This window comes from Rattus rattus, chromosome 18 (genome assembly GCF_011064425.1).
Source record: "Rattus rattus isolate New Zealand chromosome 18, Rrattus_CSIRO_v1, whole genome shotgun sequence".
Classification (NCBI taxonomy): Eukaryota; Metazoa; Chordata; class Mammalia; order Rodentia; family Muridae; genus Rattus; species Rattus rattus.
In genome coordinates this window covers 26,577,037-26,593,733 of record NC_046171.1, presented here as the reverse complement: position 1 = coordinate 26,593,733, position 16,697 = coordinate 26,577,037, and the positions used below count along the sequence as shown (strand labels likewise).

General features: G+C 50.1%; 1 protein-coding gene across 2 annotated transcripts in view; it reads left to right on the top strand.

The window, feature by feature from the left end:
• Unc5b (unc-5 netrin receptor B) overlaps positions 1–8,796 on the top strand; it is a 66,302-nt gene extending 57,506 nt beyond the window's left edge. For both annotated transcript variants that reach the window (XM_032888383.1, XM_032888384.1), the window contains 4 exons: positions 2,548–2,697; positions 3,301–3,465; positions 4,666–4,847; positions 5,980–8,796. In XM_032888383.1, the coding sequence (XP_032744274.1) occupies positions 2,548–2,697; positions 3,301–3,465; positions 4,666–4,847; positions 5,980–6,145 (663 nt within the window). In that variant the 3' untranslated portion in view covers positions 6,146–8,796. The remainder of the gene's footprint in view (positions 1–2,547; positions 2,698–3,300; positions 3,466–4,665; positions 4,848–5,979) is intronic.
• Positions 8,797–16,697: the final 7,901 nt, after the last annotated feature.

Genomic DNA, 16,697 nt, shown 5'->3' with positions numbered 1-16,697 from the left:
TGGACTGGTGTTCATCGTAGCCAGAGGGTGGTGTGAAGATCGGCGGGGAAGTTGCCGAGCTCTGGCCCGATTGCATTCTTTACTCGTTCACCTGTCCGTCCACCCTCTACCCTTGTATACATAATACTCTTACTCAGTAAGCAGCCTGTGTGCTCATCCTGCTAGTATCCAACTCTTCACTCGTGTATCTTTCCTTCAGATGTTGTTCTAGTCATATTCCTGCTCACTGGTGTATCTATCTGTGTTTACCCACACATCCATCCAGTGATCCAACTGTCCATCCATCACGATGGTTATTGTAGTTGGTTAATCCGCTCTAGTCTACCCAGCGGGTAGTGAGGAACTTGCCCCAATGTTCTGGATTCCTGAACACACACACACACGCACATGCACACACACACAGAGCCTTATATTTAATATGCCTTAAACACCTAAATGGTTAGGTGCTTCCAAACGTCCCACAGGTAACCCACTCTTCCCTCTGATATTCCTGAATTACTACTTCCTAAAACCTGTATCCTACCTTGGCCTCCCCGGACCCAGACTCCCACCCCCACCCCGGGCCACAATCCCTGACTCTTACATGTTGGCTGTCTCTCTTGTCTTGTACTTCTCACACCTGATCCTTCTGCTTCCCCAGCATGGCGGTTCTGCCTGTTCTTCCCTCGCTTGTGTTTCTTGCCCAGGAATCCTAAGTCTCCTGCCTCTGTCTCCCTGCCCAGCCTCTTGCACATCTTTATTTGCCAGTCAAAGCCAACAAGGGGCAGGGACCCTCGGCATCCTACATGTACATGTGCGAATTCCCATGTAATTTACATAATATAAGCAATAAACCAGATCCACAACACCATCATCCACCCATCATCCATCTAACCATCCATCATCCATCTATCCACCCATTCTTCTACCCTCCATCCATCCATCTACCCATCCATCATTATCCATCCACCTATCCATCATCTATCCACCTATCCATCATCTACCCACCCACCTATCCATCATCTACCCATCCACCTATCCATCATCTATCCATCTATCCATCCATCCATCTATCCAACCATCCTTCCACCCTCCCATCCATCCATCTTTCCATCCATCATCCATCCATCTATCTATCCAGCCAGCCAGCCACCTGTCCATCAATCTGTCTGTCCATCCATCTATCCATCTATTCATCCACCCATCCATCACCCATCTATCCATCCATCATTATCCATATATCTATTCATCCATCCATCATCTACCCATTCATCATCCACCCATCCATCATCCACCCACCCATCCATCATCCATCTATCCATCTTCGTTTCCCTGTCCTTCCAGCAGACCTCTGTCAGTATCCTACTGTATGTCTAACCTATGTATGCATGTATGTAATTCTCCTTCCAAGCTCCCTTTAACCACATACATGTTCTCTTTGTGTGTCTGCCTATCCCCCTGTCCTCCCATGTATGATCCATCCAGTTTATTGTCTGTTTATCTACTTAGCCTTCCCAGCAGTTCATCTATCTATCCAGCCACCTTTAAATTCATTCATGAATCCCATCCATCCATGTATCCATCCATGTTGTTGTAAAAATATAAAAAATAAAAAAGTTTCAGTTGTCTTTTACCCAGCTTGGTCCAGCACTGCAGTGCCCCAAGGTATCTGCTAGATATCTTGGCAGAAACACATCTTAACTCCTCGGCAGCCCAGTGTCTCTTGCCACCGCACACTTTGCTACACTCAAATCGTCACATAAAAGAACACAAAACACAATAGTCTTTGACCCAATTGTTAAGATATAATTGCCCACATAAATATATAAAGCCTGGTACCATCCATCTCTTAAAAACATTAATAACAACCTGTAAATACCCAAAGCAGAATCTTTTTTTTTTTTTTTGGAGCTGAGGACCGAACCCAGGGCCTTGTGCTTGCTAGGCAAGTGCTCTACCACTGAGCCAAATCCCCAACCCCCCCACAGTAGAATCTTAACGTCACCGCCATGGCTTCTCACACTCTCCTCCTGTCTCTTCCTTTCTCTTCTAGTCTCCTCCTCTTCCTTCAAACTTCTCTCCCTCCCATCCTTCCTTCTCCTCCAATGACAGGCCTCCTTCTATCCTGTACCTGCCCCTAAACTGTATATTACAAATTCAATGGGGAGAAGGTTCTGGTGAAGTCACCTGAGTCCTGAGTACAAGACTGTCCTTGGGGCAGTGGAATTAGCATCAAAATACAGATAGCTCCAGGGCAAACCACAACGCATCCATCATCCATCCATCTACTTATCTGTTTGTCTGTCCACTTATCTATGCCATTGGTCAGTTGGTCTGTCTGTCTATCTATCCATCTGTCTGTCTATCTACCTATCATCTATCAATCATCTATCTATCCACCTACCCACACATTTTCCATTCACCCACTGGTGTATCTGCCCATCTATTCAACTGAAACACCTTCTTAACTGGACCAGACAGGTCTGACCCCAGACCTGCAACTTGAGGTATCAAAGAGCCTTAGGCTAAGGGTAACAAGTCCCTCCCTCTGCCCCCCTCCCCCAACAGGAGGTCCTAGAGCTGGAGAGGACTCTGGGTGGCTACTTGGTGGAGGAGCCCAAGCCTTTGCTCTTTAAGGACAGTTACCACAACCTACGCCTCTCCCTCCATGACATCCCCCATGCCCACTGGAGGAGCAAACTACTGGCCAAGTACCAGGTGAGCACTGGGCTCCTGGAGGGGTAACAGGGTGGCGGGGAACCACTACCCCATCCTTTGCAGTGAAGCCAAGCTTCCTAGGTCTCTTGTCCCTGCCCTGTCTTCTCTACTTTACCATTCTCCATGTTCCCAGCAATCTTCAAGCCCAAGCTTAAATTCTCAGCCGCAAACAGCCACATCTTCGTCCCCTTTTGCACCTCCCCCAGCACAAATGCTCGTGGCCCTCACCCCCCTTCAGCCCCTTTTATACTTCAAGCTGCTGGTCTGGGGCCACACCCATCTGAACGCAAGCCTGCAGACTGACTCTCCTCGTCGCTGGCACTCAAGTCCCTCTGCTCCATCTTGCGTTGGGGCCATTGAGGCCCTATGCATGCCAGCTTCTGTGTTTATGCACATTCAAACTTCTGTCCTCCCCCTCCCACACAGGCCCACTTCTCAACTCCCTCCAGAAACTAAATCCATTCAGCTACCCCGCTTTCCCTACTCTGGCTGTTTCAGAGAGACTTCATCTGCCCCCAGAGCCCAGCCCTCTCTAAGGCTGAGCCCCACCCACCTCTCCAAGTGCCCGGTCTTAACCTGCAACCCTGACCGCCTTTCCTGCAGGAGATTCCCTTCTACCACGTGTGGAACGGCAGCCAGAAAGCCCTGCACTGCACTTTCACCCTGGAGAGGCATAGCCTAGCCTCCACTGAGTTCACCTGTAAGGTCTGCGTGCGGCAGGTAGAAGGGGAAGGCCAGATTTTCCAGCTGCACACCACGCTGGCTGAGGTGAGGCTCACTGATACCCTGGGGCTAAAGGCTCTGGCACACAAGCACCTCACCCCCCAGCATCTGCCATAACGATACTCACCTCCTGAGTCACAGCAGGGGTCTGGTCACTCAGAGTAAGCAACAGTCGCCTACTGAGTTCACGTGACACATATTACCATAGCAAGGTATCATGCCTGTGGGGAGAGGGTCGTAATGGTCCCCACATGGAAGATGGAGTCTCAAGGGCTGGGGCTGTGGAGGCAGGAGGATCATATCAGAAGTTCAAGATTGTCCTTAGCTACATTGTAAATTTAAGAGGAAAAAGAAGTCTCAGGGAGGGGCATATCAATGTATTATCCATGGCCATCAGGCTGGCTTTGAACCTGGTCAGGGTAAGGACCGGCCTATGGCTCCCACCCACTAAATCCAAACTAAGCCGGGGATAAAGCCCACACCGTAAGCTGACCAGTGTAGCAAAAAGCAGTCCACACAGGTCTCAAGCCAACTCCGCCCAAGGCAGCTCACCTGTGCTCTCTAGACTGCTCCCCACTGCCTTAGTCAGGGGTTCTATTCCTGCACAAACACCATGACCAAGAAGCAAGTTGGGGAGGAAAGGGTTTATTCAGCTTACACTTCCACATTGCTGTTCACCATCATAGGAAGTCAGGACAGGAACTCACACAGGGCTGGAACTTGGAGGCAGGAGCTGATGCAGAGGCCATGGAGGGGTGCTGCTTACTGGCTCGCTTCCCCTGGCTTGCTCAGCTTGCTCTGTTATAGAATCCAAGATCACCAACCCAGGGACAGCAGCACACACAATGGGCTGAGCCCTCCGGTCTTGATCACTAGTTGAGAAAATGCCTTACAGCTGGGTCTCATGGAGGCATTTCCACAACTGAGGCTCCTTTCTCTGTGATAACTTCAGCTTGTGTCAAGTTGTCACATAAAACCACTTATATCAAAGTTAGTCTTTATAGGCTAGGCCATGGCTATGACTGACACAGGACACCGAGAAACCCTTGCCCTCCAGAAGTGGGCAGCTAGAGAGAACCCAAAGGAGACAAAGATGAGCATGGAAACCAGTGCATCATGGGTACTGGGCAAGCACTCTTCCAATTAAGCTACAGCTTCCGCCCTCAAGCCCCTCCCCAGGCAGGCAGACTGGGCGAGCGCCTGTGTAGTGCTGAGGTTATCTCATTCTGGTGCCCGCCCTTCCAGACGCCTGCTGGCTCCCTGGATGCACTCTGCTCTGCGCCTGGCAATGCCGCCACCACACAACTGGGACCCTATGCCTTCAAGATACCACTGTCCATCCGCCAGAAGATCTGCAACAGCCTGGACGCCCCCAACTCACGGGGCAATGACTGGCGGCTGTTGGCACAGAAGCTCTCCATGGACCGGTGAGTATCCCAAGCCGCAGTCACCCCTGCTACCCTCATCCTCAGCGTCTGGCAGAGCAGTGGGGCGTGTGTCCCAATTCAGCTTCCCTTGTGCCGAGCCTACATAGATGGCCTGAGACTCTGCTCTGACCCTCAGAGAAGCTCGGACAGCAGGATCAGGCCCAGAGTGAAAGTGAATGCCAGAAAGAGCAGGACGTGCTTACCTGGAAGGTCTCTCAGGGTCCCTGCGTCTTTTGGTGATGGTGATGAAGAGGAGAGGGTGCTTTGGGTGAGCGTGGGCTTCATCAGCTGTGTGAGGAAATGTGGGAATCAACCCCACCTCACCGTGGAGTTTTGTCTGGCAGTTTAAAGGAACAAAGGTGGATCTTGGCCCATAGCTTCAGGACTTTTGTCCCTGCACAGTTTTCACTGCCGCTGCTGTGCATTAAAGCAAAGCTGACCACTGTGGCTGTCATGAAGCAAAGTCACCTCAGATGTAGATTGGAAAGGCCAGGGCAGGACACACCCCAGTGACTGGCCTCGTCCCACCATGCCCCACCTTCCACGGGTCCAGCCCTGGCCTACAACATATTTAGATGTTGCACACGCATGTACACAGCACACGCTTCATGAAGCATGCATGAAGGTCAGAAGATAACCTTTGGTCTCTTTGTTCTGCCCTGTGTGTCAGGCTAGCTAGCCCAGGAGCTTGCAAGGACACCTCTGTCTGTTTCCCATCCCCCCGAAGCGGAGTGCTCAAGGAACAGTGGGATTATAGACATGTGGTTTTCATGTTGGCTGCAGGGATTTGAACTCGAGTCTACACTTTTACCCACAGAACCATCTTGCCTGCCCTCATGCAGATTCTGAGTCCCTCCGTGGGTTTATCTGTTGATAAAGGCAGACGCTCAGGATGTAGGGCTTGCTCAGAGCCCCACCTCTAAGAACCTGCTCACAGGAGATCAAGAGAGAGATGAATCTTAGAGTGTACTGACTTACCTAGGACTACAAAGCCTACAACTGAGGAACACAGGATTCAGACTCAAGGCCAGGGGACTCTGGAGTCCACAGTCTTCCCACCACCCGAGGCTTCCCAATTCACAGGCTGGTCACCTCAGGGGCGCCAACGTTTCTCTTTGTTTCCTTCCAACAGGTACCTGAACTACTTCGCCACCAAAGCTAGTCCCACAGGCGTAATCTTAGACCTCTGGGAAGCTCGGCAGCAGGATGATGGGGACCTCAACAGCCTGGCCAGTGCCTTGGAGGAGATGGGCAAGAGTGAGATGCTGGTAGCCATGACCACTGATGGCGATTGCTGAGTGCCTGTGACCTCAGGCCTGTGGGGGCCAGTAGGCGATGGTGCAAGGAGGCCTGGCAACCTCTCCGTGGGGGTGTCCAGCCTCCACCATCCCTGGCTGACAGCTGGAATGGTCCCTCACGCCCCTCCCCACCACAACCCTCAGACCACCACCAGCCTTAGAAAGACTCTGTGCTCTACTGCCAGGAGGCGGGGATCCTCTGCCCCACCGTTTCCCCAGCTCACTCTGGGGTGGGCTGAGTCCTCGGGGGCAGCTGAAGGCCAGAGGCTTTCCCCCCACAACACACCACCCTCAGCCCTGTGACTTTGGAGGCCCACGGGTTTCAGTTCTGTGTTCACATGGTCCTCAGCTAAGGACTGCTCTCCTATCCTGGGTCCTCTTTGAAAGGTCAAGTTCAGTTCAAGCAAACTGCTCGCTTTCTCCTGCCCACAAACTTAGAGAGAGAGAGAGAGAGAGAGAGAGAGAGAGAGAGAGAGAGAGAGAGAGAGAGAATATGAGCCTCAGAAGTCAGCGAGACGCGGGCAATGATAGTGCAAAAACTATAAGGGCAAAGAAACCCAGTTTCTTAGGGAACGAAAATGATTTATCATCCAGATACCTGGATAGGTCCTTTTTAAGAAAACAAACAAACAAACAAAAAAGTAAGGAAAGAAAAAAAAACTTTTATCCTTAAATGTGGTCAAGAGTGGCTGTGCTTGTGGTTTGGGCCATAGGCAAGTGCATTCGCGGGCACACGTGTGCATGGGTGTGGTCAGCAAGAGACTGCACAGGGGAATATTTTGCTGTGGCCAGGCCTCAGTGTCCCTAGCTGTGCAGGGAGCTGAGACAGGGTTTTAGCCATGACACCGAGTGCTAAACTCTTGAGCAGAGGCTGGCCTGGTGGTCCTCCCACTCCCTGTGCTCTTCTGTGGCCTCCTCTAGTTTTGGAGAACCCAAATGGAGGCCCAGGCCAGCTGTGATCGGGGGAGACTGTTCAGGTCTGTTTTACTTTGGTGATTCCTGGTCTAGTGATGGCCAAGGGTGTGGCTCTTACTGAGAGGGAGGGGCTATTCCAGGGCTGGTTCTCTCCCAGGCTGGATGGCTTTGTGTCTAGGCTGGTACTAGCCAGTCCGAACCCTGTTTACCCACTCATCTTCCTGCTTGGAGTCAGGAGCTGTGAAGGTAACTTTTCCACCCACCTTTGGCCACAGCCCATTCTGAGATGTTCCACAGGGCCGCAGTAGAAGGGATGAATTCTTGTCCCTTCAGCCCACGGGCAGTGACGGAGACCAGGACCTCACTGTAGACACAGAGATCCTATCGAAGGATACTTACTGTAGAATCAAGACTTGCTGTAAAACTTCCCTGAACTGCCATTGAGACCAGCCTGGGCAGGTCCTGAGCTTTGAAAGTTGGGGCCTCTGTGGGGAGGCAGGTTTCATGGCCACAGACCCAGCGAGCGTCTGTGCCCTGGGTTTTCTGCAGTGGCTCCTGAAGTGGGACTCTAAGACTGAGACCGAGGTGCTCCTGGCATCTAGGTGAACATGCCTCATAGAGTGTCCTCAGCTCCTCCTGCCAAAGATGCTCGTCCCCGTGGGCATACTCTTGCTGGTCACTGTTAGCCCGCACATAGAAACGGGAAGCCCGGGAACCAAGTTGTAGCTATGCTGTGTGACTTCAGGCACATAACCGCTTTCTCTGGGCTTAAGTGTCCTTCTATCCTGGGATGCTCCACGAGGCCCCTTGGGTTCCCACACTCCTCTGGGACTCTAGTAGAGACAAGTTGATTGTGGTCTGCATTTGCCCATCCTTGGAAACCTGCCTGTCTGGGCCCTGGTGGGAGCACGTAGAGAGCGAGTCCCAGTTTACGGTCTGACTCTTGGGAGGTGCTCAGCATCTGGAGCACAAGGGCTGGAGCTGGAGCCTGGGGCTGGGCTCCAACCTCATAGTTTGGTAGCAGCCGCCCGGGGAATGTCGGCCAACTCTGGGCAGAGTCAGGCAGGGCTATTGGGTTGGGTTTCCACTCCTGCCTCCAATGAGATGGCGCCTCCCCTTCCCATTCCTGGCCAGCTTGGTGTTGCCGGGTCCTGCAGGGTATTTCTGTGTCATCTTGGATGCGTGTGTGTGTGTGTGTGTGTGTGTGTGTGTGTGTGTGCGTGTGTGTGCTTGCCTGTGTTTTTCAACTTGGGCACATCAGGGCACCCCTCCTAGAACGCACACACTTGTCCCCACACGTGGACATGACCTCTGTGCCCAGGCTCGTGCCACTGAGGAGGACATCCTGTTTGCTGTCCCAAGTCAGTCAGTCAGTCCGTGTATCTCCTAATGTGCCTCTCCTGCCCTTCCTCAGTGGGCTCCAGGCTTCTGCGCTCTGGCTAGACACCTCCTTGAGGGACAGAGACCCTCCTCATCCCTGGATCTGCCAGGGCTCTCTGGTCCCCATCTTGAGGCTCCCAGGCATCTGAGTCAGCACCTTCCTCCCGCCCTCAGAGGCCGGGTGTGTGGGAGCTTGGATGTCAGGCTGTGAACATGGCTGTGTGTCTGTGGGTTCTGATCCGCTGGGGATGGTCCCGGCCCCACCCGTTCATTCTGTAAACAACTTGTAAATAACCTTTAGCATTCCTCTTGTAACAAAATTAATTTTTATGAAATAAATTATATTTCCTAGTCTAATAAAAAAAAAATCCAGGTCCTGGTCTGATGTCTTCTCAGTGTCTTTTAGTGGCAGATGGGAGTGTCCTGTTCTTTCTGTGTTTCCACAACTGTTCAGAGCTCCAGTCCTTGGCCCAGCTCAATAGCCCCATCCCACAGAAGGGAAAATGGGCCTTCTGACAGTTGCACACCGAGTTAGGGCCCCAGCCAGGGCTTAAAGCACAGAGCAGAGGAGGGGGAGATGTAGGCTTTAGGCCACCACCCATTGGCCCAGTCAATAGGATGTGCCCCAGCTGAGGCTGAGTGGTCAGTCGGATGCTGTACGGGCAGGAGGAGCTTGATGTGCACACACTGGGAGTGTGTGATTGGCTTCCAGGGTGCGGATCTGGTGGTTTACACACCAGCAAATACCCCATCTAAGGAGAGAGTGCATTGTTACCAAGTGTATGACAGACAACACTGTGTTCTGCAAGATTCTCCCTGCAGGTTGTGCCTGCTAATGAAATCGATAGGTCTGTGTCAGTTCTCCTGCCTGTGAACAAATCTGGAAGCCTGCATATTTTAATTTTCATGACTGATGGTTACCTCTGCATAAGCTGGTTCCCATAACCCTGTGGACCTCAGTTTGGCAGTTCCCAGCCCCTGTGGCCTCCAGTCCCCTGAGTTTGGAGTGAGAGCTCTTGGTCTGGTTATGGAGGTTCATGATGCCCACCAAGCATTTAAGGGTCTGGGAAGTCCTGTGGTGAGACTGGTCTTACGTTAACACATGGTATTCTTCCAGACATTGGTCTGCTAAGCTTCAAGTGTGAGGTTTCTGTGGGCCCTGCCAGTTCTGGCTCCCTGGAGCCTATGGCTGGCTCTGGGGCCATTCAAAGCAGAGCCAGAATGGAACAAGAAATTATCAAGACAAAGGAAGTCCATGGGTTCTCTGGGTGTTTATGGGGTGAGGGGAAGGCAGGGCACATGATGTATGCACACGTGTGTGCACACACGTACACACTTGGCCTGCTTTCACTACCTGGGTAGCCAAGACCTACGAAAACATGTTCAGCAAATCCCTAGGCCTGGATGCTGCCAGGGTCTTTGGTCTGAACATTCAAGAAAAGTGTATTGATCCGTCAGCGGGGTTAGACATGTCCTGGGGGTATAGGAAATGGGCCAGGCTTAACCAAGTTGAGCAACTCAAGTATAAAAAGTGAAATTTATAGGTGCTACACAGAGGGTGGGGGAGAAAGGGTCCTTGCCTAGAGTGGTTATAGTGGGGTAGAGAGGACAGGTGGTCTTCAGCACAAAGGTTGTGAAGCCCAGTGGCTGGCAGCGTGAGAAAACAGCGTGAGGACAGACTAAATTATAGAGGCATAGGGGTGGGGGTGGGGGTCTTCCAAGCCACCACGGCCTCAGAACTTTGTACCTAATAGATTGAGGTTAAAAACATTTCCACCCTAGCCTCTGAGTTGTGAGAGCTAGAGAGGCAGCCGTAGCACTTCCCAGGGATGATTGGCAGCTGGTCTTTGTTGGCCTCCTCTTAGCAGCAGATCTCCACTTTGGCAAAATGCACAGATGCTCATCTCTAGGGACCCTCCTACCGAATCATAGCGGAACAGGGCGGTAGGGCCTTAATAGACCTTGGCGTGAATGAATGAGGTTCTCAGGGCCCCCTGGAACACATGCCCTGGGAGCTGTGGCTAAGCCACATTTTGGCCAACGGGCCACAGGAACAATAAGAAATTGACCACTAGATGGCGCCCGAAAACCGATGCAGTTAGAACCAGGAAGAATCTGGCTCCCCAAAGCTCCAGAGTCCCTGATGTTTATTCCCGCCGCCCAGGGAGCCTGGACTGCTTTTCTCCAGGCAGCTCAGGCGCGCCCTCCTCTGGTCTGAAATGGGAATAACAATGAGACTCAGCTGATTGACAAATCACCTTTAGAAGCAAACGGTGATAAATAAATATCCATAAAATGAAAAGAAAACCAACTAAGAATTCCAGACACTTCTTTTTAAAATATATATTTTTTTATTAGTGTGTGTGAGACAGAGCACACATATACCACAGCGTGAAGATCAGAGGACAACTCTGGATCTGGTTCTCTTCATCAATCCTCTTACTTAGGGTTTTACCGCTGTGAACAGACGCCATGACCAAGGCAACTCTTTTTTTTTAATCTTTTTTTTTAACAGATTTATTTTATGAGTGCACTGTAGCTGTCTTCAGACACCAGAAGAGGGCATCAGATCCCATTACAGATGGTTGTGAGCCACCATGTGGTTGCTGGGAATTGAACTCAGGACCTCTGGAAGAGCAGTCAGTGCTCTTAACCTCTGAGCCATCTCTCCAGCCCCAAGGCAGCTCTTATAAGGACAACATTTAACTGGGGCTGGCTTACAGGTTCAGAGGATCAGTCCATTGTCATCAAGGTGGGAGCATGGCAGTGTTCAGGCAATGTCCTGTACCATGAGGAGCTGAGTTCAAACTCTTCATCTGAAGGCTGTTTGGAGAAGACTGAATTCCAGGCAGCTAGGATGAGGAGGGTCGTAAAGCCCACACCCACGGTGACACACCTACTCTAACAGGGCTATATCTCCTAATAGTGCCACTCCCTGAGCCAAGCATAACCATCACACACCCCTTACGTAGGTTCCTGAACCCTTACCCACTGAGTTATCTGGTGACCCTGGAAGCTGTCCTTCTAAAGGTTTTTAAAGACTCATCTTGATAGAAGCAGAAATGGTTGCAGGTGGAGTCGAGCATGGGGTGGGTGCACCAGGATAGAAATAGCAGCGGCTGTGACAATGAGAAAGGAAACACCTATGAGTTCTCAGATACTGTAGATTCAACTATAGCAGAGCAGAAACGCAAGACCCGGCAGGGGCTGTGGCACCAGAGTGTCTTGGGATCTCTGTGACCCAGTTTCACCATCTGCTTCAATTTCCTTCCAAAATGACCTGGGCACTCCTGTTATGAAACATAATACGGCAGTGGGTGGAGGTAAGCGAGTATTTGGTGGGCCCATGCCAAGGAGTCTCCCTGAGAAATCACACCATGCGACAGACCTGGTGGGATAAGGGAGATTTGTTTGGGGGAAGAGAGGGGATAAAGATCTGGAGAAGGGGTAGGGGCAGACAGATGGAGCATAGTCACAGAGGCGTGGGGTGGGGCAGGGACAGAGAATGACAGAAAGGGAAACACAGAGAGAGAGAGAGAGAGAGAGAGAGAGAGAGAGAGAGAGAGAGAGAGAGAGAGAGAGAGAGAGAGAGAGAGAGAGCGCTGGGACAACAAGCAGTCTTTTTATATGTCAGGCCACCAGCGCTTGGCAGGCAGCAAGTGAAAAAATGATGATGTAAGCTGTTGCTAGGTCCCTGGGAGGAGCCTAGTGGAGCCTAACAATTCCTCCATCTAGAGATGAATATTAGCCAGGTGTGGTGATGTACAACCCTAATGCCACAGCACAGGAGGATCTAGAATTCAAGGCCATCCTTGGCTAAGCAGTGAATTGGAGGTCAGCCCAGTGAGAATCCACCTTGGATAAGTCCTGGGTCACAAAAAGATGATCATCCTCAGAGACTGTAGTGGTTAGAATGCACGTGTGTGTGTGAATGCTTGGCCCACAGAGAACCACACTATTAGGAGGTGAGGCCTCGTTGCAGGAAGTCTGTCACTGTGGGGGTGAGCTTTGAGGGCTCCTATGCTCAGGATCCACCCAGTGAAGAATATAAATCTCTTCTGCTGAATTTGGACCAAGATGTAGAGCTCTCAGCTCTTTTTCCAACACCAGGTTTGTCTATTCACGGCCATGCTTCCCACCATGTTGATAATTGACTGGACCTCTAAAACTGTAAGCCAGCCTCAATTAAATGTTGTCCTTTATAAGAGTTGCCTTAGGGGGTTGGGGATTTAGCTTAGTGGTAGAGTTGCTTGCCTAGCAAGCACAAGGCCTGGGTCCGGAAAAAAAAAAAAAAAAAGAGTTGCCTTGGTCACGGTGTCTCTTCACAGCAATAAGACCCTAAGACAGAGACCATCACCATGCAACAAAGCCACAGCAAGAAGCTAAAGAGTCACAGTAAGAAGCTGCTTATACTGTGCTCAGGGACTCCAGCTCAGGTCCCAGCAACAGTCAGAACCACCACTTTTCCTACCAGGCCTTCCCCAATGATGATGGAGGACTGGGAGCCACCAAACTGGGAGCCAAGAAAAGCCTGTCATTAAGTTCCTTCTGCACCATAGCTTATCACAGCAGTAAGAAAGGTAACTAAGACAGGTTTCTTGGCCAGGATGTGGAGGGTGTGCTTGTTACCTACCATGTGCAGTCATTCGCAAACACTATGTGGGGTTTGCACACAGATCTCTATGTGGATTGCAATTCCATAGGAAGCTGTAATATGAGAGATCAGAAAGCAAATAAATGCATAAATAAATAAATAAATAAATAAATAAATAAATAAATCCTGTGGGGAGGAGAGTGTGAGAAAGCCAAGGTCGGTGGGTCCAGGAGGCTCATGAGCAGGAAGGGAGGGGAGGTCTGGAGCAGGGTAGGGAGTAGTCAGTGAGAGGAGCAGTAGAGAGGGGACCAGGCTAAGTAGGCAACAGTAGAGGAACTTCCTCTTTGTAAATGCAGAATCGGGGTAGGGGATACAGGGAAGGGTGAACACTCCTAGTTGGTGATTTTTTAATCTTTTCTGTAAAGTGGGGACAGGAGGACAGACCATGCCGGTGGGGTATGGTCCTGGGATTTGAATCAAGTGAAAGAGAAGCTGAGATGTGTAGGGAATTCTGGGGAGCCCTGGCTTGGGTTGGTGGTCATGGGTCCGAGTGGACCCACTGGAGTCTAGTGACTCTCTAGACACACTCATAAACTGGGTCAAAGTGAGCTGCCCAGGGCACCAGGAAAACAGATGTGGGTGTTTGGAGTGTTACTAAGACCTTGGGCTCTAAGGGAGCTATGAGCCATATCAAGGAGAGGTGACAGGAGTCAACTGGAGAAAGAACTTGGATTAGAACTAGTTATTGTAGGAATATTAGAAGAACGAGCACCTCGCTGGGGGCCCTGGAACCCTGAAGAAAATCAGACTGGTGAGCCTAAAACAGGAGCATTGCAGTGGCAGAATATGACCTCAAGGTGGCAGCATCTGCCGGTAAACCCGGATGGACGCCCTTGAGCCTGCCAGACAGACTCCAGAGAAGGTACTCCCAGCACCCGCCAGGGAAAGAGGAGGGAGAGGGGCTGCTGGCGGCCCAGGCAGAAGGATTGGCTACCTAGGAAGACTCTGTCCTTTTTATTTTGTTTTGTTTTTTGGGGGCAAGAAAAGTATCAACCAATTTTGTTGAAAACATATACACAATTTCTTTTGTGAATTTAAATTTTTAATAATTTTATTAATTTTTAAAGAATTTTGTAGAATATGTTCTAATCATATTCATCCTAGCTCCCCCAGCTCCACTTCAACTCCCTGTCTACCCAACTTGCTGTGCTATTCTGGTTCTTTTCTCCTCTCTCTCTCTCTCTCTCTCTCTCTCTCTCTCTCTCTCTCTCTCTGAATTCAATTTCAGTTGTCTAAGCTCTTCCGGTAGGGGTAGAACTTCCTGCCCGCTTCCCCACCTCCATGCTTGGATTTTGTCTGGCTTAAGTTTGCATGGGCCTTATGCATGTGTCTGAGTTTGGGTTTTATCTCTGTGAAGAGATACCATGACCTTGGCAACTCTTAGAAAAGCAAGCATTTAACTGGGGCTGCCTTACAGCTTCAGAGGTTTAGTCCATTACCATCATGGTAGGAAGCATGGCATCATGGGAGCAGACATGGTGCTGGAGGAGATGAGAGTTCCACACGTTGATCCACAGGCAACCAGGAGGAGACTGGATGTGTTTCACACTGGGCATAGGTTGAGCATTTAAGACCTCCACAGTCACTCACTTCCTTTAACAAGTCCACGTCTCCTCCGACAAGGCCACACCTACGACAATGAAGCCACGCCTCTATAGTGCCACGCCTCATGGGCCAAGCATCCAAACACAGGATTCTATGGGGGCCACACCAATTCAAACCACCAGAGCATGCTATCACAACCCCCGTGAGTTCATATGTGCAGCATCCCGTTGTACCTCAGAACACTGTGTCCTTGACACATTTATCACCTTTGGCTTTTATCATGTTTCCACGGTCTGTCAGTGATCCCTGCGTCTCAGAGGGAAGAGCGTTCTATAGATGTCCCATTTAGGACTGAGCACTCCATAGTCTCATTCTCTACCTTGGCCAGTTGTGGGGAAAGACCATGTGGCTTAAAAAAAAAAAAAAACAAAAAAAAAAAACTGTAGTTATAGTGATCACTGTTTACTGTCAGCCAGACAGAAGTTAGAATCATAGAAAAGAGGCCTCCAGCCAATTCTGTGATGCATTATTTAAACTACATTAATTGAAGTGGGGCATCCAGTCCACTATGAGCAGCACCATTCCCTACGCAGGGAAATCTTGAACTGCATAAAGATGAAAGAAAGCTAGCTGAGCGCACGCATGCACACATGCACTGCTCTCTGCTGACATCAGGTGGAATGCAACCGGCTGCTTCTGCCTTGTGCTGCCTTGGTTTCCCTGCCAAGACAGACAGGAAGAGGAACTGTGGCCTAAACCCTTTCTCAAGTGCTTTGTCCATGGTGTTTGGTCATAGGAACAGAAAAGTAAACTAAAACATCTGGTAAGGGCATGAAAAGGAGAGCTTGTAGACCTACAGTCTTAGAAGATGAGGGCCCAAATACTTTTTATGGGCCCACCCAACTTGAATTTCCCATCGCTGCCTATGTTTTTTGCTAACTGGACACAAACTAGAGTCATCTGAAAAAAGGAAACCTCAGTTGAGAAACCTCTTCCATCAGATTGGCCTGTGGGCAAATCTGTGGGGCATTTTCTTAATTAGTGATAGTGATTGGCCCAATGGGGACAGTGACATGTGCAGTGTTCGATCATACTGTAAACCGAGACACTGTGTTGCTTACTCGGAAAATCTGTGCCTATTTGTGGTATGGCTCAGCCTTAACACACACACACACACACACACACACACACACACAGAGACACACAGACACACACACACCTTTAATCCCTCTGGCTAGAATGCAGACGTGCCCTTAGTACACGCCTTTAATCCAAAACAATGAAGGTAAAGTTAGTTTGTAGAAGGAAGCACCCATGCTTGAAAGTTGATGTCTGATTGAGTGGCAGACAAAGTGATGGATCAGAGAAAGATTTGACAGAATAAGATATACCTAACTCTCATGAGAATAGAAGAGAAGGGAAGAAGCACAGTTAAGGGAGAGCAGCACAGAGAAGAAGAGAGGCAGTTTTATGGGCAGAGTTTTACCAACAGGTTGAAGAGGGAAAAGCTAGACACAGGTGAAGATAGAACGAACCAAAGACTGAGAGGGAGCCCGCCAACTAGAACAGATTGCTAAAGTGAGTATGAGGCCAAGCAGAGCAATTCAGAAGAAGCCTAGAGAAGCCAGATTGAAGCAGTCAGTGTAGAGAAGAGTTTGAGCCGGAACAGCTGAGCTGAACCAGCCAGCCAGAGTTCAGAAAGAACTAGAATGGATGAACTGGAATTCAGCAGGAAGTCTCAGAAGCTGAAAACATTCTAGACCTAGATTAGATGGTACAGACATGAGAAGCTTCCAGGCCTAGGCCTAGGTTAGCAGATGAGGCAGTAAACCTCTGAGATGACAATTACATTGGGCCAATAGAAAATACTTTTACAGCCTGGCCTTGTGGGTGGTCCTAGCTTGTAGTAAAGGCATGCTGAGCAAACCCGAAGGCAGCTTTACCCCATGGCTTCTGTTCCTGCCGCCAGGAGTTCCTCCTGTCTCTTGAGTTTCTGCCCTCACTTCCTTTCACATGGACCTCGTGTGACTGGAACATTTAAGCCAACTAAATCCGTTC